Consider the following 27,088-nt stretch of genomic DNA (forward strand, 5'->3'; position numbering starts at 1 on the left):
CATTGGACTCATCAGTCACCTGCGAGCTCATTTTTAATGTGGAAGCAAGTCGTCCTCGGTTCCGAGGGACTGCCTAAGAAGCAGAAGAAGGATTCCCCCCGATTCCCCCACTCCCTGATACCCCAGTCCCTGATTCCCCCACTCCCTGATACCCCAGTTCCTGATTCCCCAGTCCCTGATACCCCCACTCCCTGATTCCCCAGTCCCTGATACCCCCAGTCCCTGATACCCCAGTCCCCGATTCCCCCACTCCCTGATACCCCAGTTCCTGATTCCCCAGTCCCTGATACCCCCACTCCCTGATTCCCCAGTCCCTGATACCCCAGTTCCTGATTCCCCAGTCCCTGATACCCCCAGTCCCTGATTCCCCAGTCCCTGATTCCCCAGTCCCTGATTCCCCAGTCCCTGATACCCCAGTCCCTGATTCCCCAGTCCCTGATACCCCCACTCCCTGATACCCCCAGTCCCTGATTCCCCAGTCCCTGATTCCCCAGTCCCTGATACCCCAGTCCCTGATTCCCCAGTCCCTGATTCCCCAGTCCCTGATACCCCCAGTCCCTGATTCCCCAGTCCCTGATTCCCCAGTCCCTGATACCCCAGTCCCTGATACCCCAGTCCCTGATTCCCCAGTCCCTGATTCCCCAGTCCCTGATACCCCAGTCCCTGATACCCCCAGTCCCTGATTCCCCAGTCCCTGATTCCCCAGTCCCTGATACCCCCAGTCCCTGATACCCCCAGTCCCTGATACCCCAGTCCCTGATTCCCCAGTCCCTGATTCCCCAGTCCCTGATACCCCCAGTCCCTGATACCCCAGTCCCTGATTCCCCAGTCCCTGATTCCCCAGTCCCTGATTCCCCAGTCCCTGATTCCCCAGTCCCTGATACCCCCAGTCCCTGATACCCCCAGTCCCTGATTCCCCAGTCCCTGATACCCCCAGTCCCTGATACCCCCAGTCCCTGATTCCCCAGTCCCTGATTCCCCAGTTCCTGATTCCCCAGTCCCTGATTCCCCCAGTTGAAATCCCAAGCTTGCTGTCCTGATCAGCTGCCAGTTGACCTCTGCACAAGAGGTCGGAACTGAGATTGAAACCGGTTCCCCAACTCCAGGGAATCAGGCCCTGCTGCATTGTCTTTTCTGAAAACCCCGGTATGATTTTAAATCCGTGACTGTGCAGATTCAGTCAGAGGATTGAGCTCGTTTAAAGACCTCAGGTTCCCGGGCTTCATTACCACGGGGCAGGGAGCTGGAATATAGTCAGACACGGGTTTGAAGGTTGCAAAATTTGGCTTTACTATACCAATGGCTAAAATAAGACGCTTCAATCTCCTCCCACCCCATCTCCCCTCCCTCCCACCCCCATCTCCCCTCCCGCCCCATCTCCCCTCCCACCTCCCGCCCCATCTCCCCTCCCTACCACCCCATCTCCCCTCCCTACCACCCCATCTCCCCTCCCTACCACCCCATCTCCCCTCCCTCCCACCCCCATCCCTACCACCCCATCTCCCCTCCCACCCCCATCTCCCCTCCCTCCCTCCCGCCCCATCTCCCCTCCCGCCCCATCTCCCCTCCCGCCCCATCTCCCCTCCCGCTCCCTACCCCCAGCAACCTCCACCAGTTGACACCGAGTGGAGGGTGATTTAGAAAGAAAGAAAGACTTGTATTTCTATAGCACCTTTCGCGACCACTGGACGTCCCAAAGCGCTTTACAGCCAATGAAGTACTTTTTGAAGTGTAGTCACTGTTGTAATGTGGGAAACGTGGCAGCCAATTTGCACACAGCAAGCTCCCACAAACAGCAATGTGATAATAACCAGATAATCTGTTTTAGTGATGCTGATTGAGGGATAAATATTGGCCCCAGGACACCGGGGAGAACACTCCTGCTCTTCTTCGAAATAGTGCAATAAGATCTTTTACATCCACCTGAGAGAGCAGACGGGGCCTGGGTTTAACGTCTCATCCAAAAGACGGCACCTCCGACAATGCAGCACTCCCTCAGCACTGCACTGGGAGCGTCAGCCTGGATTTTTGTGCTCAAGTCTCATTGGAGTGGGACTTGAACCCACGACCTACTGACTCAGAGGTGAAGGTGCTACCCGCTGAACCACAGCTGACATTCTGTGTTAGATTTGCATCTAACGGTGATATACATCGTAAGTGTTTTATGCACTAACATCCCATACAAATTTTACACGAATACGAGCTGTTCAGCCCAGGGGTTTGGTTATTTCTCTGAGCCAGGAGTTAAATCATTGGTTACCTGGATTGTTTTGTTTGTCACCTGTAGGGTTGAGCAGGATCTGATGATCCTTGAAATATTAATGGGTGTAATTTAGTGTAAAGCCTAGTTACCATTCAGAGAAATGCTTTAATTATAGATAGGTTTAACTGAACCATGGCAAAACCCATAACAGACCGATGCAGCAGAGCCAATCATTTATTTATGAGCTTGCTGAGTATTGCAAAATCAAATCAATCTAAGCCTGTACATTTCAGAAACATTAAACTCCATATTAATAAATGGTGCAGCTATCCAAAGTTTTACATCACTCTCAATTGTATAGAATCCCAACATACCAAACCCTTTCCCATTGTATAGAATCCCAATGGACCAAACACTTTCCTATTGTATAGAATCCCAATGGACCAAACGCTTTCCTATTGTATAGAATCCCAATGGACCAAACCCTTTCCTATTGTATAGAATCCCAATGGACCAAACCCTTTCCTATTGTATAGAATCCCAATGGACCAAACCCTTTCCTATTGTATAGAATCCCAATGGAGCAAACCCTTTCCCATTGTATAGAATCCCAATGGACCAAACCCTTTCCCATTGTATAGAATCCCAATATACCAAACCCTTTCCCATTGTATAGAATCCCAATGGACCAAACCCTTTCCCAGTGTATAGAATCCCAATATACCAACCTCTTTCCCATTGTATAGAATCCCAATATACCAACCCCTTTCCCATTGTATAGAATCCCAATATACCAACCCCTTTCCCATTGTATAGAATCCCAATATACCAACCCCTTTCCCATTGTATAGAATCCCAATGGAGCAAACACTTTCCCATTGTATAGAATCCCAATATACCAAACCCTTTCCCATTGTATAGAATCCCAATGGACCAAACCCTTTCCCATTGTATAGAATCCCAATGGAGCAAACCCTTTCCCATTGTATAGAATCCCAATGGACCAAACCCTTTCCCATTGTATAGAATCCCAATGGACCAAACCCTTTCCCATTGTATAGAATCCCAATATACCAACCCCTTTCCCATTGTATAGAATCCCAATATATCAAACCCTTTCCCATTGTATAGAATCCCAATATACCAAACCCTTTCCCATTGTATAGAATCCCAATATACCAAACCCTTTCCCATTGTATAGAATCCCAATATATCAAACCCTTTCCCATTGTATAGAATCCCAATATACCAACCCCTTTCCCATTGTATAGAATCCCAATATACCAAACCCTTTCCCATTGTATAGAATCCCAATATACCAAACCCTTTCCCATTGTATAGAATCCCAATATACCAAACCCTTTCCCATTGTATAGAATTTCAATAGACCAAACTCCTTCCCATTCATACCTAATGTATAGAATCCCAATGGATCACACCCTTTCCCACTGTATAGAATCCCAATGGATCAATGCTGTTCCCATTCACTCCCACTAAACAGATCTGAATGGACCAAGCCCCTTCCATCTTGCACCCATTATGTAGAATTCTAATGGACCCAAACCCTTCCCATTCACTCTTATGTACAGAATTCCAATGAACCAGACCCTTTCTCATCCACTTGCATTGTTTGGAATTTTAAGGGACCAAACCCTTTTCAATTCTACAGAATCTCAATGGGCCGAATCCCCTCCTATCACCCCATTACAGTTTAATACAAACTCTCATTCCAAGCCTAATACAGTCCCTGAATATTGTCAGGAAACTGGCCTAAAATGGTGTCTTCAACAATCCTACTGACCTTCATGCTAAGAGCCTCGGAAACTTCCCACACCAATGGTCCCAGTCACTGGGCAGAGCTAGGTACATCCAGGCTTTCAAGGATAAACGGAGGGTTAAAGAAAGACTTGCATTTATATAGCGCATTTCAGGACCACCAGACGTCCCAAAGCGTTTTACAGCCAACTAAGTACTTTTGAAGTGTAGTCACTGTTGTAATGTAGGAAATGCAGCAGCCGATTTGTGCACAGCAAGCTCCCACAAACAACAATGTAATAAAGGACAGATAATCTGTTTTTGTTACGTTGATTGAGGGATAAATATTGGCCAGGACACCGGGGAGAACTCCCCTGCTCTTCTTCGAAATAGTGGCCTTGGGATCTGTTACATCCACCTGAGAGAGCAGATGGGGCCTCGGTTTAACGTCTCATCTGAAAGACGGTTAAGTTTATGAAGAAGATAGAAAGCATGTGGGTTACCCTAAAGGAGAACAAACCTTATCTTATACTGTCTCCTTGTTATTAATTAAGGTCGGAGGGAGTAAAAGCAAGTCTGGCTTCCATCAAGTAATTAAAATTTTCTTATTATATGTTCTTGACCTATGTCAGTCTATCACAGAATCACAGAAACCCCACAGTGCAGATAGAGGCCATTTCGGCCCATCGAGCCTGCACCGACACATATCCCACCCGATCCCCGTAACCCCTACACCAACACATGTCCCACCCCATCCCTGTAACCCCACGGGTCAATTTATCACAGCCAATCAACCTAACCCGCACATCTTTGGACTGTGGGAGGAAACCGGAGCACCCGGAAGAAACCCACGCAAACACGGGGAGAATGTGCAAACTCCACACAGACAGTCGCCCGAGGCCGGATTCGAACCTGGGTCTCTGGCGCTGCGAGGCAACAGTGCTAACCACTATGCCACCGTGCCACCATCTAAGAGGGATGAAGTGGGAAAAGAGTTAAAATAACATCGCTGGCCGCTCACAGAATGGTGTAAGAGAGGCAGCTGCTGACATGAAAAACCACATCCATAAGGTGTGGTCAAGATAACCGACCTTTGAGACTAAAAACAATTCAGTTGAGACATGATGTCTAGCACTTCAGCTGCCCTTATTGTTTTGTTATCTGGATCACAATGCTTCCAAGTTATCTTTTAATCAGCGTTCAGCAGGTTGGGCTAATAATTGAGTATGCAGCTGACACATGTTTACCTTAGGACATATAACCCAATCCATGAAGGTGCATGCGGGCCAAGATGCAATCAGGTTGCAGGAATGAATTGTGCATGAGGCTGCCGTGCTTATTTGAATGTATAAAAATGTTGGGCTTGCTGTAACAATTTGGAGAAGTCTGGCTAAAGACAGAGCAGATTGTCTCCCCACCGCTGTAATAAAGACAACTTGACTATCGATCTGAAAACCTTGTGTCGAGTGTTGGTTTAAAATACTCCACAACAAGGGATAACACCAAAAGTTAATCCTTGCAATAAAACGAGTCACTTTGATTGGTCAGATATCGGACAGGTGAAGAAGGAGGGCTTATTTTGTCAAATTAAATGCATAAAGGATTATGCTCCTGACCTCCAAAACAGATGGTGTTGGAGAGAGGAAGGAGTTTGAAGGGGTTCAGAGAGGCTGAGATTAAGTCAGTGCAGCATTCAGAAGATTAATGAAAGGAAGTGCTTAAAAAAAAGTACCTCTTCTAAGCGCTGACTAGGTGCTGGAGTAAAAGTTGGACGTTTAAGAAGATTAGAGGCAAGGTTTAGAGTATATCACCTGAAATGTAACAGTTTATTTTCTCTGAGGACTGAAATTATAATTAGCCATTGTCCAAATATAACAACACGATGGGATTCACCAGGAATAAAAGCAGACAACAACAACAACTTGCATTTATATAGCACCTTTAATGTAGTAAAACGTCCCAAGGCGCTTCACAGGAGCGATTATCAAACAGAATTTGACACCGAGCCACATAAGGAGATATTAGGACAGGTGACCATAAGCTGGGTCAAAGAGGTCGGTTTTAAGGAGCGTCTTAAAGGAGGATAGAGAGGTGGAGAGGTTTAGGGAGGGAATTCCAGAGCTTCGGGTCCAGACAGCTGAAGGCACGGCCACCAATGGTGGAGCGATGGAAATCGGGGGATGCACAAGAGGCCAGAATTGGAGGAGCGCGGAGATCTCGGAGGGTTGTGGGGCTGGAGGAGATTACAGAGATAGGGAGGGATTGAGGCCACGGGTGGATTTGAAAACAAGGATGAGAATTTTAAACTCGAGACCGGGAGCCAATGTAGTTCAGCGAGCACAGGAGGTGATGGGTGAGCGGGACTTGGTGGTGAGTTAGGACACGGGGCAGCAGTTTTGGATGAGCTGAGGTTTATGCAGGGTGCTACTGATAACCGAAGGGGGTTGGTCTGGATGAGATTGACAATCTCAGGTTTTCAAGGGGATTTATTGCCACTTTAACGGAGGCAGCCAGCAGGGGGCACAAGGTACCACAAGGACCGATCGCTCCCTCTCAGCCCCAGGGTTTCACACGGCAGGACAGGCTGGGGTTGTTTTCTTTGGAACAGAGGAGGCTGAGGGGAGATTTAATTGAGGTGTATAAAGTTATGAGGGGCCTGGATAGAGTGGATAGGAAGGAACTATTTCCCTTAGCAGAGAGGTCAATAACCAGAGGGCATAGATTTAAAGTTACTGGTAGAAGGATTAGAGGGGAGTTGAGGAGATCTTTTTTCTCCCAGAGGGTGGTGGGGGTCTGGAACTCACTGCCTGAAAGGGTGGGAGAGGCAGAAACCCTCATAAAAAGTACTTGGATATGCGCTTGAAGTGCCGTAACCTACAGGGCTACGGACCAAGAGCTGGAAAGTGGGATTAGGCTGGAGAGCTCTTTTTCGGCCGGCACAGACACGATGGGCCGAACGGCCTCCTTCTGCGCCGTAAATTTCTACGATTCTATGAGGACAACCGTGACCGACGCAAGATCATTGCTGCGTCGCCACACTCCACACGCTCAGCAGCAAGTAGAGTCGCCACACCCTCCAGGATTGGCCAGGAGTCTCCGGGAGTTGAAGGTTAATCTCCGGGACGCTGGCTGGGAGCAACACCCGGGGAGTAAAATCACCGAGGCATTAAAAACAAATTGTGGGGGTGAAAATCGACTTGGGCGGGGACGCAAAATCACGGCGGTGTCACATCTGGCGCCCGTTACACGTCCTGCCCCAGATTTCGTTCCAATTACTTCAATAAAGCGGAATATCGGGCAGGAGTATAACGGGCGAGAGATGCGGTAACGTCGGTTTGCGTCCCCGGACATGTCGGGAGGGCGGGGGAGGGGGAATGGGGAGGGTGGGGGGAGGGGGAATGGGGGCGGGCGGGGGAGGGGGAATGGGGGAGGGGGGATGGGGTGGGGGAGGGGGGTGGGGAGGGGCAAGGGGGGATGGGGGGGAGGGGAGGGGACATGGTGGGTGTCTGAAGACCGAGTCACCAGCCGTTTGAGCACAAGCGAAAGCAGCTTTGACAAACTATGCGATGTGAGAGTCACCGCTCCAAGGCAAGAAAGGAGGGTTCACCTCCTGCCGCCCCCGAATCCCCACTGGGGCTACAGACCCCCCACAGCCGAGCTTGAGATGTTATTAAGTGTGTGTGAGAGTCTGTGTGAGTGAGTGTGTGAGTGAGTGTGAGTGAGTGTGAGTGAGTGTGAGTGTGAGTGGGTGAGTGGGTGTGAGTGTGAGAGTGTGAGTGAGTGTGAGTGGGTGTGAGTGAGTGTGAGAGTGTGAGTGAGTGTGAGTGGGTGTGAGTGTGAGTGTGAGTGTGAGTGAGTGTGAGTGTGAGAGTGTGAGTGTGAGTGTGTCTGCATGTATGGGGTGCAGAGAGGGCCGTGTGGGGGTGCAGAGGGCCGTGTGGGGGTGCAGAGCGGGCCGTGTGGGGGTGCAGAGAGGGTGGTGTGTGGGTGCAGAGCGGGCCGTGTGGGGGTGCAGAGAGGGTGGTGTGGGGGTGCAGAGAGGGCCGTGTGGGGGTGCAGGGCGGGCCGTGTGGGGGTGCAGAGAGGGCCGTGTGGGGGTGCAGAGAGGGCCGTGTGGGGGTGCAGAGAGGGCCGTGTGGGGGTGCAGAGAGGGCCGTGTGGGGGTGCAGAGCGGGCCGTGTGGGGGTGCAGAGCGGGCCGTGTGGGGGTGCAGAGAGGGCCGTGTGGGGGTGCAGAGAGGGCTGCGTGGGGGTGCAGAGCGGGCCGTGTGGGGGTGCAGAGCGGGCCGTGTGGGGGTGCAGAGAGGGCCGTGTGGGGGTGCAGAGAGGGCCGCGTGGGGGTGCAGAGAGGGCCGCGTGGGGGTGCAGAGCGGGCCGCGTGGGGGTGCAGAGCGGGCCGTGTGGGGGTGCAGAGAGGGTGGTGTGGGGGTGCAGAGAGGGCCGTGTGGGGGTGCAGAGAGGGCCGTGTGGGGGTGCAGAGAGGGCCGTGTGGGGGTGCAGAGCGGGCCGTGTGGGGGTGCAGAGCGGGCCGTGTGGGGGTGCAGAGAGGGCCGTGTGGGGGTGCAGAGAGGGCCGTGTGGGGGTGCAGAGCGGGCCGTGTGGGGGTGCAGAGCGGGCCGTGTGGGGGTGCAGAGAGGGCCGTGTGGGGGTGCAGAGAGGGCCGTGTGGGGGTGCAGAGCGGGCCGTGTGGGGGTGCAGAGCGGGCCGTGTGGGGGTGCAGAGAGGGCCGTGTGGGGGTGCAGAGAGGGCCGTGTGGGGGTGCAGAGCGGGCCGTGTGGGGGTGCAGAGCGGGCCGTGTGGGGGTGCAGAGAGGGCCGTGTGGGGGTGCAGAGCGGGCCGCGTGGGGGTGCAGAGCGGGCCGTGTGGGGGTGCAGAGAGGGTGGTGTGGGGGTGCAGAGAGGGTGGTGTGGGGGTGCAGAGAGGGCCGTGTGGGGGTGCAGAGAGGGCGGTGTGGGGGTGCAGAGCGGGCCGTGTGGGGGTGCAGAGAGGGCCGTGTGGGGGTGCAGAGAGGGCCGTGTGGGGGTGCAGAGCGGGCCGTGTGGGGGTGCAGAGCGGGCCGTGTGGGGGTGCAGAGCGGGCCGTGTGGGGGTGCAGAGCGGGCCGTGTGGGGGTGCAGAGCGGGCCGTGTGGGGTGCAGAGAGGGCCGTGTGGGGTGCAGAGAGGGCCGTGTGGGGGTGCAGGGCGGGCCATGTGGGGGTGCAGGGCGGGCCGTGTGGGGTGCAGAGCGGGCCATGTGGGGGTGCAGAGAGGGCCGTGTGCGATGCAGAGAGGGCCGTGTGGGGGTGCAGAGCGGGCTGTGTGGGGGTGCAGAGAGGGTGGTGTGGGGGTGCAGAGAGGGCCGTGTGGGGGTGCAGTGCACTGTCTATGGGACACACTCTCCTCAGTGTTTCTCTGGCTCTGGGGATTCCCTGGTCCAGGGTTAATCTGCAGCAGCCACTCAGCAGCTTTATATCAGACAGCCCGGCCAATCTCTTATCCACCTCATACAGCCACAGCTCCCAGCGCAGGGAACGCACGTACTGCCTGCCCAGCACCTCGCACATCACGTACACACACGAACACACTCACAACATCTCCCCACCGCGCACATCATATACAACAACAACAACTTGCATTTATATAGCGTCTTTAATGTAATAAAACGTCCCAAGGCACTTCACAGGAGCGATAATCAAACTAAATTTGACATCGAGCCACATGAAGAGATATTAGGACAGGTGACCAAAAGCTTGGTCAAAGAGGTAGGTTTTAAGGAGCGTCTTAAAGGAGGAGAGAGAGGCGGAGAGGTTTAGGGAGGGAATTCCAGAGCTCGGGTCCCAGGCAGCTGAAGGCACGGCCGCCAATGGTGGAGCGATGGAAGTGGGTGGGTGTCGATGTCGAGCGAAGGTTGGATTGGACTTGGCTCATAGTCGAATATCTCGCATGGCTGCCGATTTGAAAAGCTGTGGAACACCCAATCCCCCAGCAAGAGTTAGCAGAGGAGGGGAGAAAACTCAACAGAAAAGAGCAGGATGAAAATCAAATTTAGATTCCTTCCTTCTCCTTTCATCTCTTTTAACAAAAACTTGAATCTGCTTTCCAAACTTGGCCTGGTGAATGAGTGCAATCGATGTTCCCGCGCAAGATGTGGCTCAGTGGGTAGCACACTCACACCTGAGTCAGAAGGTTGTGGGTTCAAGTCCCACTCCAGAGACTCAAGCACATAAAGCTAGGCTGACACTCCCAGTGCAGTGCTGAGGGAGTGCTGCACTGTTGGAGGTACCGTCTTTCGGATGAGACGTTAAACCGAGGCCCCGTCTGACCCCCTCAGGTGGACGTAAAAGATCCCATGGCCACTATTTCGAAGAAGAGCAGGGGAGTTCTCCCCGGTGTCCTGGGGCCAATATTTATCCCTCAACCAACATCACTAAAACAGATTATCCGGTCATTATCACATTGCTGTTTGTGGGAGCTTGCTGTGTGCAAATTGGCTGCCACATTTCCTACATTACAACAGTGAGTACACTTCAAAATGTACTGAGGATGTGAAAGGCGCTATAGAAATGCAAGTTCTTCCTTTTTCTGCTTAGAAGAATCGATATTCGGACAGGAAGCGAGCTTGGTGCAGTGCTAGAATGAAAACACAGCAGGCCACCTCTGCCCAGGGCTCTGATCCCGCCTCACATTTCTTGATGAACATAAAACACACAAACATTCTTTCACACATACGAACTGTACTGAGGTCGAGGGCACCGCGTGTCGGCGGACGGTTACGCCGCGCGGTTTCTGGTCACGCTACGCAGCGCTGCACCTTTGGGGGTGATTTTGCCAATGGGAATGTGGTGGAGGCGGGACTCCCACTTGTCGGGTCGATGTCCCACCTCCACCGACTTCCGGCCAACCCACGCTATTTTCCCTTGATTGACCTTGTTAAGCCCACCCAGCGGGCTCAGCGGGCCAATTAAGGGGAAGCCGGTTACAGAGAACATCAGCGTGTGACGTTTCATCTGTTGTCACCGTTTGACAGCTCTGTGAAGCTGTCAAACTCTGACATTCTCTGTAGTTTGATGAGTCCTTGTACTCAAGACTCACCAAACCTCTTTCCTGAGCAGAAATCAGATGGCTGTTGTACCGGAGAATGCAGCAACCATTCTGTCGTCTCTGCCGTGGAGATGCCGGAGCCTCCGGATCCCCAACGATTGAAGCCTGCAGGAAGAAACAAAGGTAAGGAAACATTTTCTAAGACTTTCCACTCACCTCACATACTTACCTCTCCACACTTGCACCCATCATTCACATCCACAGCGCACTTTTCGAACCCCTCCGACCCCCGCAGACCCACTGCTCGCCTCGCTGACCCTGGCGGGGTTTCCCGACGGAAAAATGGGGATAATCCTCTTAACTGCCTGTTAACTACCAATTACAGGCAGTTAAGTGGCTGTAATCCCCTTCCCACCTCGAGGAGGCGGGTCCCAGCGCGAGTCGGGACCCGCCTCCTGGGAAGATGTCACTGAGGCGGGTTGGGGGCGGGTCCGGTACCCGCTCCCTGTTTCTGCCATTTTCCCGGCAGTCCCGCCTCCAGACCCGCCTCCCCAGGGCTGGGAAAATCACCCCCTTTAATTGGCTGAGAAGGGAGAGCAAGGGGCACGGAGAAACACCCTCGTTGCTGTTCAACCTCCAACCGGGATCTCTGTTCCCCGGAGCATTGGTTTCAGATCCCAGTGCACCCGACCCCTGAACTCTCCGCCGGCCCGGACTCCAACCTGTGCCCTTTGCCGCCACACTCTGGAACTTTCACCTTCAGCCTCTCCCCTCAACCCACCACCCCACCCCACTCGCTACCCCTCCCGCAACTTGTAGAGAGAGAGCGGGGGGGGGGGGGGCGGTGGTGGGACTATCTGGAGAGCTCCTTCAGAGGCACGATGGGCCGAATGGCCTCCTCCTGTGCTGTGTGATTCTATGAAAAGCCTCCTCGAACTCTCCACCCAATCCCTGCTTAGGTCCGACCTCACACTGTGAAGGACCTTTGGGATGTTTCTCTACAGTAAAAGCCTTTTACAAGTGCATGCTGTCATGATGTCATACTGTTTCCCCTCGTGGGGGAATCTAGAACGAGGGGGCATAATTTCAGAATAAGGGGGAACCCTTTTAAATCGGAAATGAGGAGGAATTTCTTCTCTTAGAGGGTCGTGAATCTTTGGAATTCTCTTCCCCAGCGAGCGGTGGAGGCTGGGTCATTGAATATATTTAAGGTGGAGATAGACAGATTTTTGAACAATAAGGGAGTCGAGGGTTATGGGGAGCGGGCAGGGAAGTGGAGTTGAGGCCAAGATTAGATCTTATTGAATGGGGGAGCAGGCTCGAGGGGCCAAATGGCCTACTTCTGCTTTACGTCTTATGTTCTTATGTTCTTGTGTCTTATGGGGCGTGAGCCCCAGTTTCTGCCGCCACCCTTAGGGTCCCCCAATACGTTGGCCATCTTATACTTGCAGTCAGTTTCCACCTTTTTCCCCCTCCCCTCACCCTGCACCCCGACTCTGGCAGGGTTACATGTTCCTTGGTGCCGGTCACCTTCTGCTACCTCACCCGAGTGGTCGCTCTGCCTGTCTGAGCCCAGACAGTGCGTATCGGCCGGATATTCGGCTATGGGGAGCATCGCACACTGAACCTGCGCCTGTTGTTCTTGCTCAGTGTGGACTACAAACCAGCTGGAAGTCACTGGAGAGCAATGGAGAGCAGGAACCCTGAGCTTAGAGACCGTGGTGGCATCGCACCGACTGAGAGCAGCTAACGCTGCACACCCTGAGGGTCTAACTTAGGACCACCCCCCCTCCCTCCCTCTGACCTGTGCAGCCTGGGCATTGCCAACTCTGGTCGGACATATTCCTGGAGATGTCATCACACGATCTCTTGCCTCTAACCGCCCAGCCCCCACTCTCCCGCCATTGGTTGCCCAACCTGGCCATCCTCGTGGCACCCCCGCCTTCCCCATGGCCAATCGGGAAGCAAACAGACTCTTCATTACCCGATTGGATAAGAACCTATGAATTAGGAGCAGGAGTCAGCCATTCGGCCCCTCGAGCCTGCTCCGCCATTCAATGAGATCACGGCTGATCATCGACCTCAACTCCACTTTCCCGCCCGATCCCCATATCCCTCGATTCCCCGAGAGTCCAAAAATCTATCGAGCTCAGCCTTGAATATACTCAACGACTGAGCATCCACAGCCCTCTGGGGCAGAGAATTCCAAAGATTCACCGCCCTCTGAGTGAAGAAATTCCTCCTCATCTCAGTCTTAAATGGCTGACCCCTTATTCTCAGACTATGACCCCTGGTTCTAGACTCTCCAGCCAGGGGGGGAATCAACCTCTCGGCATCTACCCTGTCAATCCCCATCAGAATCTTATCTATTTCAATGACATCAACTCTCATGTGGATGTAAAAGATCCCATGGCCACTATTTCGAAGAAGAGCAGGGGAGTTCTCCCCGGTGTCCTGGGGCCAATATTTATCCCTCAACCAACATCACTAAAAACAGATGATCTGGTCATTATCACATTGCTGTTTGTGGGAGCTTGTTGTGCACAAATTGGCTGCCGTGTTTCCTACATTACAACAGTGACTGCACTTCAAAAAGTACTTCATTGGCTGTAAAGCGCTTTGGGACGTCTGGTGGCCATGAAAGAAAGACTTGCATTTCTATAGCGCCTTTCACAACCACCAGACATCCCAAAGCGCCTTACAGCCAATGAAGTACTTTTTGAAGTGTAGTCACTGTTGTAATGTGGGAAACGCGGCAGCCAATTTGTGCACAGCAAGCTCCCACAAACAGCAATGTGATAATGACCAGATCATCTGTTTTAGTGATGTTGATTGAGGGATACATATTGACCCCAGGACACCGGGGAGAACTCCCCCTGCTCTTCTTCGAAATAGTGGCTGTGGGATCTTTTACATCCACCCGAGAGAGCAGACGGGACCTCGGTTTAACGTCGCATCCGAAAGACAGCACCTGCGACAGTGCTGCGCTCCCTCAGCACTGCGCCGGGGAGTGTCAGCCTGGATTAATGGGCTCAGGTCTCTGGAGTGGGGACTCGAACCCACAACCTTCTGACTCGGAGACACGGCTGAAGCTGTAAAGCACTAATAAAATGCAAGTCTTTCTTTTTTTGGCAGCACCCCAGGCTATTGAGTTCATGCAAGAGGAGGGACATGGCCTGAAGAGATTTTTTTGTTGCAGAAAGCCTCTCCCCAATTGGTGGAGGCACAGACTCCGCCTCCTCTTTGGCCATTGGGTAAATGTTTCTGATCTTGCCAGTTTCGCACATCTTCTGAGTCATAAGCTAGCTCTGAAAAGCCTTTAGGGGAAGGAGAGGATTTAGGGAGGAGGTTTCAAGCAGAAGGGAGAGAGAATTTGCATTTATGCAATCGCCTGTCCGGACGTCCGATCGATGCACTTTTGCAGTCCAGTCAAGTTCGCAAGGCAGCAGGCAAATCGGCGCACAGCAAGATCCCACAAACAGCAATGAGATAAAACGACCAGATTAACAAGCGAAGAGCGGCAACAGGCTTCGCTGGGCAGCAACCAGGAAAGAAAAAAACGATGAAGGTGGGCAAGATCCGAGGCTTCGCGTTGGTGCCGGACAGAGCGGAGGGTTCGGTCTACAGCCGAGGCCAGTCCGTGTCCGGCCGACTGGTCCTCGACCTCCGGGCCGCCGTTCAAGTCCGGTCGCTGGCGATCTGCGCCAAAGGTATGGCTGCGGTCCACTGGCTGGAGAGCCGGAGCGTCGGGATGAACACGGTCTATTCCGATTACAGCTCCTACCAAACCTACTTCAAGAAGAGGCAGCAGGCGATCCGAGGTCAGTCCGCAAGCGACTTACACAGTGTGAGAGAGAGAGAGAGAGAGAGCATTGTGTGAGTGTGCATTGTGAGTGTGAGTGTGCATTGTGTGAGTGTGCATTGAGTGAGTGTGCATTGTGAGTCTGAATGTGCATTGAGTGAGTGTGCATTGTGAGTGTGTGTGTTGAGATTGAGTGTGTGTGAGTGTGCATTGAGTCAGTGTGTGTGTGTGTGATTTGAGATTGAGTGTGAGTGTGTATTGAGTGAGTGTGCATTTTGAGTCTGAATGTGCATTGAGTGAGTGTGTGTGTGTGAGTGACATTCGTGCACCCTGTTCACTGAATGTTAATATAGATGGGGGAGGGGAGCAGGGGAGATCTGTCCTAAAATCTAGCAATGGGATCCTACTGTGTGTCATTTGTGTAATTTGGCTGGAATGCAGACTTGAGTTAAACACAGACAGCAGAGACACTATTGGGAGTCTCTTTCAACTGCCTGTGATGTTTAATAAACAACCCTGATAAGGCAGAAGAGTCTCTCCAATACACACACCAACACACCCTCACATTGACACACACTGACACTGACACACACTCACACACACACACTCACACACCAAGTTTCACTTCTTTAACTTTAAAATTGTTACCTATTTTGATAAATTGCTCTTTAACAGACCAAGCTGGGTTTATTTTTTAAAGGGTCTGTAATCTGTCTCACACTCATATTGATGCTAAATCTTACTCCTGGCATTTCCTGTATTGACAGCCCAAAAACACTCAGATGTGCGCATGCGCACACACACACAAGCTTGGCCACCAGCACACACTTGCCTGCACAAACACATGCAGACAATTTGAATATTCATGTGTGCACACAACACTTGGAATCACTCGCACTGCCACATCCAAACTCCCTGTTACAAACACACACTTGCACACACCTTAATATGTGCACACCATTATACACGTACACTCAAACACTCACACACTTTCCACTCTGGTGCAGGGGTTCCCTGCTATAATCCCTGCTATAACAAATAGTGAGATAGAGAAAGGATGAAGATATTATGACTGTCCTTTTTTTTAATGTATCCTTCATGCTGCGACATGTACTGCCTTTAAGACTAAACCTGTTCAATCCAAAACTCTGCTGCCCGTGTCCGAACTCGCACCAAGTCCCGTGCGCCCATCACCAATGTATCCTTTAATTTTTTTTGGCTGCGCGGCCCATTCCAATTTCCGCGCATGCGCGGTTTTTCAATTTAAAAGCCGGTGAGACAGCTGTGCGGGACCTGCAGACTGCCGCATGGCCACGCAGTTTAGTGGGAACATTGCCTTTCACCGCTCTGCTCGCTGACTGACATTGGCTCCCGGTTTGGCAACACCGCGATTTCAAAATTTTCATCTTTGTTTTCAAATCTCTCCATGGCTTCGCCCCACCCTATCTCTAACCTCCTCCAGCCCCGCAACCCTCCGAGATCTCTAATTCTGGCCTCTTGAGCATCCCCAATTTCCATCGCTCCACCATTGGCGGCCGTGCCTTCAGCTGCCGGGACCCTAAGCTCTGGAATTCCCTCCCTAAACCTCTCCACCTCCCTCTCATCTTTTAAGACACTCCTTAAAATCGACCTCTTTGACCAAGCTTTTGGTCGCCTGTCCTAATATCTCCTTATGTGGCTCGGTGTCAAATTTTGTCAGATAATCGCTCCTGTGAAGCACCTTGGGACGTTTTACTGTGTTAATGGCGCTATATAAGTGCAAGTTCTTGTTGTTGTTGCCTCACATTACCCCCTGTCCTTACAGGTGCGCCCTGTCCCCCAGCCTATCATTTTCAAGCTCCTTGTCCTCTCTTACAGAGCTCCCTGTGCCCCATCCACCGGAGTAATCTCTCTCCAACTATGCCTCTTGGTGCTTACGCACTGCTCCATTGCCTAAACGCTTGCCCCCCTCCCCCTCCCCCTCCCTCTGCTCTCAAATGAGGGCACGGTCGTTCTCCCCCCACCCTCCAGAACTTGCCCGAAACCTTTTTTTAAAAAGTACTCTCGGGATGTGGGCATCACTGGTAAGGCCGGCATCTACTGCCCATCCCCAGTTGCCCCTTGAGAATGCGGTGGTGGTGAGCCGCCGCCTTGAACCGCTGCAGTCTGTTTTACTATGTTAAAGGCGCGATATAAATGCAAGTTGTTGTTGTTCACAGCAAGTATCTACACTCTGCATAGAAATTCCTTTGCCTCAGACCCCTTGCATTTCAGTAGGACAGAACTCCTGATCAAGAAGGATGTCCACTGTCGGCTGTAGCTCAGTGGGTCGCTCTCTCTCTCTCTCTCTCTCTCTCTCTCTCTCTCTCTCACACCTCATGAGTCAGAAGGTTGTGGGTTCGAGCCCCACTCCAGAGACTTCAGGACAAAATCTAGGCTGACGCTCCCAGTGCAGTGCTGAGGGAGTGCTGCACTGTCAGAGGTACCGTCTTTTGGACGAGACATTAAACCGAGGCCCCGTCTGCTCTCTCAGGTGGACGTAAACCTTTAAAAAAAAATGTATTCTTGAAATGTGGGCGTCACTGGTAAGGCCAGCATTTACTGCCCATCCCCAGTTGCCCCTTGAGAATGCGGTGGTGGTGAGCCGCCTTGAACCGCTGCAGTCCGTTTTACTATGTTAAAGGCGCGATATAAATGCACGGCCACGATTTTGAAGAAGAGCAGGGGGGAGTTCTCCCCGGTGTCCTGGGGCCAATACTTATCCTGCAACCAACATCACTAAAAACAGATGATCCGGTCATTATGACATTGCTGTTTGTGGGATCTTGCTGTGCGCAATTCAGCTGCAGCGTTTCCTACATTACAACAGTCACTGGTCAAATCTACGCGCTCTGATTTTTAACGTGCATCGCCAACTCTGATTGGATATATTCCTGGAGGTTTCATCACATGACCTCCCACTGCCCCGCCCCCGTGCTCCTGCCATTGGTCGCCCAGTCTTCCCCACGGCCAATCGGAAAGCGAACAGACTCTTGGTTACCCGATTGGTTGATTCTTGGCTGTCAATCAAACAGCCTTTTCTCCCATCTCCAACACATAATAAATGGGGGACAAAAATGTCTCCTACGATTTTCCTCCCAGAGTTACCGGCGGCAGTGTCCTGGAGATTACGTTTTTAAATCCTGGAGACGCTGGGCCAGTCCTGGAGGGTTGGCCGCCCCTGGGTTCACCTCCCTCCTCCTGCTCCCTCAACATCAGACCACTTCTAGAATGGGTTACACGGAATGCAGAAATGATTGGGTCTCGGACTGCGAGCGCGAGAGGCTTCTGGCTGCACTCTGTGCCTGCCTGTTTATATTTAGATGACTGCCTGGGGCGAGGGAGGGGAGTCAGCCGGAGCTCCTGTTCGCTCTCTAGTGCCGTCTGCTGGGTAGTACTTGGGAGATTGCTGGAAATTTTTGAACACAGAAAGAGGCTCATTCACAGCATCTGTTCATAAGGCCGGCTGGCTCGTGAGGACTCGGCATCACTGTCCGCCTTATACAGGAAACTCTCGTTTAAAAGGCACCTAAATATCCAGAATTCTCTATTAACCGGCAAAATTCTCACTCCGAAAACAACACCTCAATAACTGGAAATGTTGGCGAGTCCGAGTCTCCCGCGGTGGCCGAGTTAGTCAGTGGGGGTAACATAGAAACATAGAAGATAGGAGCAGGAGTAGGCCATTCGGCCCCTCGAGCCTGCTCCGCCATTCAATGTGATCATGGCTGATCATCCAAATTCAGTACCCAGTCCCTGCCTTCTCCCCATATCCCTTGATCCCTTTAGCCTTAAGAAATATATCCAACTCCTTCTTGAATATATTTAATGAATTGGCCTCTACTGCCTTCTGTGGTAGAGAATTCCACAGGTTCACCACTCTCTGGGTGAAGAAATTCCTCCTCATTTCTGTCCTAAATGGCTTACCCCTTTATCCTTAGACTGTGACCCCTAGTTCTGGACTCCCCCGCCATCGGGAACATCCTTCCAGCATCTAGTCTGTCTAGTCCTGTTAGAATTTTATAAGTTTCAATGAGATCCCCTCTCATTCTTCTAAACTCCAGCGAGTACAAGCCCAATCGACCCAATCTCTGCAAACTGCCACTACTCGGCTTCTTGGTGCTGTCGGAAGTCCGAACAACTCAATAACCGGCAATGTTGCTGAGTCCGAGTCTCCCGCAGTGGCCGAGTTAGTCAGTGGGGACAGTTCTCCAAACTGCCACTACTCGGCTTCCTGGCGCTGTCGGAAGTCCAAACACCTCAATAACAGGAGCCTGACTCTCCCGCGCTGCCGGGAGTACCCAATTACTGTATACTGCACATTTCTTGATTTTTTAATTTTTGTTTGTTAAAAATAGCCTCGGTAGATAACCCTCTCCATCATCTGCAATTTTTAATCAACCGACACCATCCCGGTCCCGTCGGTGCCGGATACCAAGGAGTTTCCCATACTGGGATTTTCGTGGTAAATGTACGTCCACCGCAGTGACATTTCTGGCATAGATCAGCCGGATCACGCTGCAGTTCACTTAATTTCTCCCCACACGCCAAGGTTGGGTCAGCATTGGGGGGGGGGGTCAAGCAGGTGTTAAAGAAAGAACTTGCATTTATATGGCGCCTTTCACGACCTGAGGACCAATGCTCCCTCTAAGCGGCCACGCAGTAACGGGAAAGATCCCGCGCAGCCGGTCACTGGCTTCTCCACTGTAAGTACCGCGCATGCGCGGAAATTTAAAGGGACCGCGCATTAAAAGGAACCGGCCGCGCGGAACAAAGTGCAGCTCACGGGGAGTGTTGCTCAGGCCGTCCCAAAGCGCTTCACAGCCGATGAAGTACTTTTTTTGAAGTGCAGTCACTGTTTTAACATAGGAAACATGGCAGCCAAATTACGCACAGCAAGATCCCACAAATAGCGATAGGAATGACCAGATAATCTAGTGGTTTTTTTTTTAGTGATGTTGATTGAGGGATAAATATTAACTGGGGAGAACTCCCCCCTGCTCTTCTTCGGAATGGTGGCCGTGGGATCTTTTACGTCCACCCGAGAGAGCAGACGGGGCTTCCGTGTTAACGTCTTAGCCGAAAGTCGGCACCTCCGACAGTGCGGCACTCCCTCAGCGCTGCTGTATCATGTCAAAAGTTGACGCGATTGTCGTGACGTCTTGTCTGAAACGCGGACAAGGGTCTTTGTATTCATGCAAAGAGCGTCGGGCGAACCAATTTAATTTTGGTCAATTGAGGGCGAGCGGTCGAAGTCACAACCAACACGATGATGTCACGGACACGTGGCGCGATGAAGTATTTTTTTTTCAACGCCATTTATTCTTGCTTCTAGGCTAAAAAGCCTATTTTTTTCACACAGATAGGGTCCAGAGGTCGATACCATGACCCTGGAATTTGGCAACCACGTGAAGGTCGTTTGCTCGCCCCTCCCTCTTTAATATGTCGCAATAGCTTCAGGTGGAACGTGACACTGTCAGGGAGCAAACCCTGTTTGCACTGCGAGGGCAAAGCCCCTTGAGTTCACACACACACAGACAGCAGGGCAGACAGTAAGTGCAGCTGCCATTCCACTGGTGTCCCCCCCGCCCCCCGCCCCCCCCCCCCCCCCCCCCCCGAGGGTCCCTACAGACTGGCAGCTCAAGCCCACACATGGGTGGGTGGAGAGCTCGGGTCCACACAAGCTGGAGACTGTCTCTCTCAATTGTCAGACTGCTTGTCCGGGATGAGCAGAAATTTCCTCCAACTAAATATTGGGAAGACCGAAGCCGTTGTCGTTCGGTCCTCGCCACAAACTCCGTTCCCTGACCAACGAAACCGCTGAAGGTAAGCATGCAGGTGCAGCAGGCGGTTAAGAAGGCAAATGGTATGTTGGCCTTCATAGCGAGAGGATTCGAGTACAGGAACAAGGATGTCTTGCTGCAGTTATACAGGGCCTTGGTGAGACCGCACCTTGAGTATTGTGTGCAGTTTTGGTCGCCTTATCTGAGGAAGGATGTTCTTGCCATGGAAGGAGTGCAGCGAAGATTCACCAGGCTGATACCTGGGATGGCAGGAGTGACGTATGAGGAGAGATTGGGTCGATTGGGCTTGTACTCGCTGGAGTTTAGAAGAATGAGAGGGGATCTCATTGAAACTTATAAAATTCTGACAGGACTAGACAGACTAGATGCAGGAAGGATGTTCCCGATGGTCGGGGAGTCCAGAACCAGGGGTCACAGTCTAAGGATAAGGGGTAAGCCATTTAGGACAGAAATGAGGAGGATTTTCTTCACCCAGAGAGTGGTGAACCTGTGGAATTCTCTACCACAGAAGGCAGTTGAGGCCAATACATTAAATATATTCAAGAAGGAGTTGGATATATTTCTTAAGGCTAAAGGGATCAAGGGGTATGGGGAGAAAGCAGGGACAGGGTACTGAATTTGGATGATCAGCCATGATCGCATTGAATGGCGGCGCAGGCTCGAGGGGCCGAATGGCCTACTCCTGCTCCTATCTTCTATGTTTCTATCCCTCTCCCTAACATCTGTCTGAGGCTGAACCACACTTTTCGCAACCTTGGTGTCGTATTTGACCCTGAAATGAGCTTCCGACCACATAACCGCGCCATCACCAAGACCGCCTCACGGTTGCCTCCACCAGCCCCACGACCCCCCGAGATCTCTGCGCTCCCCCAATTCTGGCCTCTTGCGCATCCCCGATTTCCTTCGCTCCACCATTGGCGGCCGTGCCTTCAGCTGCCTGGGCCCCGAGCTCTGGAATTCCCTCCCTAAACCTCTCCGCCTCTCTCTCCTCCTTTAAGACTCTCCTTAAAACCTACCTCTGTGACCAAGCTTTTGGTCACCTGTCCTAATACCTCCTTATGTGGCTCGGTGTCAAATTTTGTTTGATAATCGCTCCTGTGAAGCGCCTTGGGACGTTTTACTACGTTAAAGACGTTATATAAAAGCAAGCTGTTGTTGTACGTGATGTGCGTGGTGGGGAGATGGTGCGAGTGTGTGTCCGTGATGTGCGCGGTGGGGAGATGGTGTGAGTGTGTGTCCGTGATGTGCGCGGTGGGGAGATGGTGCGAGTGTGAGTGTGTGTACATGATGTGCGCGGTGGGGAGATGGTGCGAGTGTGAGTGTGTGTACATGATGTGCGCGGTGGGGAGATGGTGCGAGTGTGAGTGTGTGTCCGTGATGTGCGCGGTGGGGAGATGGTGCGAGTGTGAGTGTGTGTACGTGATGTGCGTGGTGGGGAGATGGTGCGAGTGTGAGTGTGTGTCCGTGATGTGCGCGGTGGGGAGATGGTGACTGTGAGTGTGTACGTGTGTGTACGTGATGTGCGCGGTGCGGAGATGGTGTGAGTGTGTACGTGATGTGCGAGGTGCTGGGCAGGCAGTACGTGCGTTCCCTGCGCTGGGAGCTGCGGCTGTATGAGGTGGATAAGAGATTGGCCGGGCTGTCTGATATAAAGCTGCTGAGTGGCTGCTGCAGATTAACCCTGATTTTTTTCCGATGACACTCCTGTGAAGCACCTTGGGATGTTTTACTACTTTAAAAGTGTTCTAGAAATACAAGTTGTTGTTGATGATGCTGAAATTAGCCTCGGTTCCTGCTCTTGATCACTATCCAGTGACCCTCACACCCCCAGCCCCCGAATGGAAGTGTGGCTGTGTAGATTTTGGGTGATGGGAGAAGTGCTCTCCACCTCAACATTAACCTGATGACACTCCTTGTCTAAACTAGTGCAATAAAGGGCCATTGGGTGAGAGATCAGTGAGAGTCAGTGTCTGTGGAACCCGTACCCCAGTGAGAGTCAGTGCCTGTGGAACCCGTACCCCAGTGAGAGTCAGTGTCTGTGGAACCCGTACCCCAGTGAGAGTCAGTGTGTGTGGAACCCATACCCCAGTGAGAGTCAGTGTGTGTGGAACACGTACCCCAGTGAGAGTCAGTGTCTGTGGAACACGTACCCCAGTGAGAGTCAGTGTCTGTGGAAACTGTACCCCAGTGAGAGTCAGTGTGTGTGGAACCCGTACCCCAGTGAGAGTCAGTGTCTGTGGAACCCGTACCCCAGTGAAGAGTCAGTGCCTGTGGAACCCGTACCCCAGTGAGAGTCAGTGTCTGTGGAACCCGTACCCCAGTGAGAGTCAGTGTCTGTGGAACCGGTACCCCAGTGAGAGTCAGTGTCTGTGGAACCCGTACCCCAGTGAGAGTCAGTGTGTGTGGAACCCGTACCCCAGTGAGAGTCAGTGTCTGTGGAACACGGTACCCCAGTGAGAGTTGGGATTTGAGTCGACCTGTTCAGGAAAAGAGGGGAGAAGGAAACGCTGAGAATGGATGAAATGGGAAAAATGCCGTTGCCTTTGATGCTAACTGGTGCAAGCTTCATGTTCCATTTAAAGGTCCAATGATCCCTTTAAAGATTGAGTTTCCCATCCCCCAGCAGAATAAGCAGATATTGTGAGACATGACTTGCTGATAGGGCGGTGCCGGAATAATGCTGAGCGAGTTAAGGACGTCATTGAGAAGATTGCACACTGTTTGCAGGACAGATTGTCACCACACCGACCTGTATTGATACAGTTTCGATCCAATAAAAACTCTCTTTGAATGAAATCGCCGACTGAAATAATCCCTCAGAAATGTTGCAATTTATAGCTCTTATTTAAGTAGTTCGGATCCCTGTACATTGTTTTAGCATTTCTAGGGAGGGCACAAGTCATCTATCTATACTTACAAAGCAGCACGCTATTCACTCAAACTTTTTTGGAAATTGTAAACATTTATAAATTTGGTTAATCCGACAGATTGCCCCCCCCCCCCCCCCCCCCCCAAAAAATGCGTTCATTATTTACTGTGGGACAAGCACCATTAAAATCGCATTTTGCAAAACAAAATACAAACCTGCGTTTCATTTAATTTTGCACATTTCCGGTTTAACAACGTGCACCTAAATTTATCACTACCTTAATATTGAGGTGGATGTATTAATAAGACGGGTCGATGGTTTGTGCATATATTTTGCAGGTTTTAATACTGTACCCCGGAAGAGAGATGAGCAAATAGCGTTTGCTTCACAAACTAAGGGCTTTAATTTAAAAAATGCAACCAGGGGTTGCCAGGGTGATAGTCAGTGATTGGCAGGCGTGTGGGCCCTCCGACTTAAGGTGGAGCACAATCTTTAAGGTCGTCTCCCGCAAAATTCTAGTCGGAATTGTTAAGAGAGAAGTAAATTTAACACGATTTTGCAATTTTTTCATGCCACAAAGGTGCAAAGCACATGTAGCTTCCCTCCAACCTTCTTCAATATTTAGTAAAGGAGTATTACTAAAGTATTTCTGCACTGAAAGACAGGGAGGCGGAGGAAGAAATATGCAGACAAATTAGGAAAATGAGTAAAAAACATAGAATAATAATCACGGGGGATTTCAACTACCCCGATATTAATTGGACAGAAGAGGTTGGTAAAGGGGAAAAGGGAATGAAGTTCCTACAATGTGTACAGGACTCTTTTCGAACCCAATATGTAAAAAGCCCAACAAGGGAGGATTCGCTATTGGATCTAGTAATGGGGAATGAGCCAGAGCAGATAAGAGAAGTAAAGGTAGGGGAACATATAGGCAATAGTGATCATAATATACGCTTTAAGATGATAATTGAGAAGGACAGAAGTATGACAAAAACAGATTAATAGATTGGAGAAAAGCTGATTTTATGGGGCTGAGAATAGAACTGGGGGGCGGAATGGGCAACAATATTAGCGAACAACGATGTAGAACAGCAATGGGAAACATTTCAAATGGTGTTCAACAGAGTGCAGGAAAATATATTCCGCTAAAAGGAAAGAACGAACTAAACAATAATGAGACCCCATGGATGAATAAAGCCAGAAGGGAACAATTGAGGGTAAGGAAAGAGGCCTACATTAAGTACATGGACAGCAGGGGAGTGCATGATAAGAGAGAATACAAAGAGATTAGGAAAGAAGTAAAAAAAAAAAACAATTAGGGAGGCAAAGAGAAATTAAATTATCAAGGAACATAAATCAAAATAGTAAAATATTTTACAGGCACATCAATAAAAAAAGGAAGGTTGGGATGGGAATAGGGCCATTAAGGGATAGACAGGATAATACCACAGGTAACGATAGGGAGATGGCAGAAATATTAAATATTATTTTGCTTCAGTATTTACCAGGGAGATAGAACAGGTGGACATCGCGTGATGATGAGATTAGTAACGAGATAAATGCATTTAAAAATTTTTAAAAAGGGATATATTAAATAAATTAATCAAACTCAAAGAGGATAAAACCCCTACGATAGCAAAATACTGCAGATGCTGGAAATCTGAAATAACAAAAGAAAATGCTGCAAAAACTCAGCAGGCCAGGCAACATCCGTGGAGAGAGAAATAGAGTCAACGTTTCAGGTCGAAACCCTTCGTCAGGACAAGGATAAAACCCCTGGTCCGGATGGATTGCATCCACGCATTTTAAAAGAATCTAGGGACGAGATAGCAGAGGCATTACTACATATTTAATAATTCATTAGAAAAAGGTGTCGTGCCAGAGGACTGGCGGATAGCTAACATAATACCGATATTTAAGAAGGGAGATAGAACATGTCCAGGGAATTATAGACCAGTCAGCTTAACATTGGTGGTAGGAAAAATAATGGAATCCCTACTAAAGGAGAAAATAGAAAACATCTAGGAACCAAAAATATAATAATGAATAATCAACATGGATTTCAAAAGGGAAAGTCTTGCTTGACCAACCTCACTGAATTTTTTGAAGAGGTAACGCAGCGAGGTAATGGTAATGACGATGGTACTGCAGTAGATGTACTTTATCTAGATTTTCCAAAGACCTTCGATAAGGTACCACATATTAGACTGATGAACAAGGTCAGAGAATGCGGAGTCAGGGGACAAGTAGCAGAATGGATTGCTGGCTGGATTCAGGACAGAAAGCAGAGAGTGGGAGTAAAGGGTAGCTATTCACAGTGGCAGAAGGTGGGCAGTGGTGTTCCACAAGGATCAGAGCTGGGACCACTGCTGTTCACAATTTACATTAACGATTTAGACTTTGGAATCAAAAACACTGCACTGAACATAGGAACACATGAACAGGAGGAGGCCATTCAATTAGATCATGGCTGCTCTCTAACTCCTTTTATAAAGTTTACATTTATTTTAACAATCTTGTGTTGGGGCAAGTAACAATATTTTTGCACGTAAAGCACCCACTGCCAGGGCAGGTACAGCATGGGTTAGATAGAGAGTAAAGCTCCCTCTACACTGTCCCATCAAACACTCCCAGGGCAGGTACAGCACGGATTAGATACAGAGTAAAGCTCCCTCTACACTGTCCCATCAAACACTCCCAGGGCAGGTACAGCACGGGTTAGATACAGAGTAAAGCTCCCTCTACACTGTCCCATCAAACACTCCCAGGGCAGGTACAGCACGGGTTAGATACAGAGTAAAGCTCCCTCTAAACTGTCCCATCAAACACTCCCAGGGCAGGTACAGCACGGGTTAGATACAGAGTAAAGCTCCCTCTACACTGCCCCATCAAACACTCCCAGGGCAGGTACAGCTCGGGTTAGATACAGAGTAAAGCTCCCTCTACACTGTCCCATCAAACACTCCCAGGGCAGGTACAGCACAGGTTAGATACAGAGTAAAGCTCCCTCTACACTGTCCCATCAAACACTCCCAGGGCAGGTACAGCACGGGTTAGATACAGAGTAAAGCTCCCTCTACACTGTCCCATCAAACACTCCCAGGGCAGGTACAGCACGGGTTAGATACAGAGTAAAGCTCCCTCTACACTGTCCCATCAAACACTCCCAGGGCAGGTACAGCGCGGGTTAGATACAGAGTAAAGCTCCCTCTACACTGTCCCATCAAACACTCCCAGGGCAGGTACAGCGCGGGTTAGATACAGGGTAAAGCTCTCTCTACACTGTCCCATCAAACACTCCCAGGGCAAGTACAGCACGGGTTAGATACAGAGTAAAGCTCCCTCTACACTGTCCCATCAAACACTCCCAGTGCAGGTACAGCACAGGTTAGATACAGAGTAAAGCTCCCTCTACACTGTCCCATCAAACACTCCCAGGACAAGTACAGCACGGGTTAGATACAGAGTAAAGCTCCCTCTACACTGTCCCATCAAACACTCCCAGGGCAGGTACAGCACGGGTTAGATACAGAGTAAAGCTCCCTCTACACTGTCCCGTCAAACATTCCCAGGGCAGGTACAGCACGGGTTAGATACAGAGTAAAGCTCCCTCTACAC

At 50.7% G+C, this 27,088-nt stretch overlaps 1 protein-coding gene across 1 annotated transcript in view; it reads left to right on the top strand.

The window, feature by feature from the left end:
• The first annotated feature begins 14,285 nt into the window (after positions 1-14,285).
• The window catches only part of arrdc2 (arrestin domain containing 2), a 42,381-nt gene continuing 29,578 nt past the window's right edge, over positions 14,286-27,088 (top strand). The window contains exon 1 of the mRNA XM_086004391.1: positions 14,286-14,798. Within this exon, the coding sequence (XP_085860517.1) occupies positions 14,540-14,798 (259 nt within the window). The 5' untranslated portion in view covers positions 14,286-14,539. The remainder of the gene's footprint in view (positions 14,799-27,088) is intronic.

The sequence above is a fragment of the Somniosus microcephalus genome, chromosome 13 (genome assembly GCF_052327205.1).
Source record: "Somniosus microcephalus isolate GS21.2 chromosome 13, FLI_Smic_1.0, whole genome shotgun sequence".
In the NCBI taxonomy this organism is placed as follows: Eukaryota; Metazoa; Chordata; class Chondrichthyes; order Squaliformes; family Somniosidae; genus Somniosus; species Somniosus microcephalus.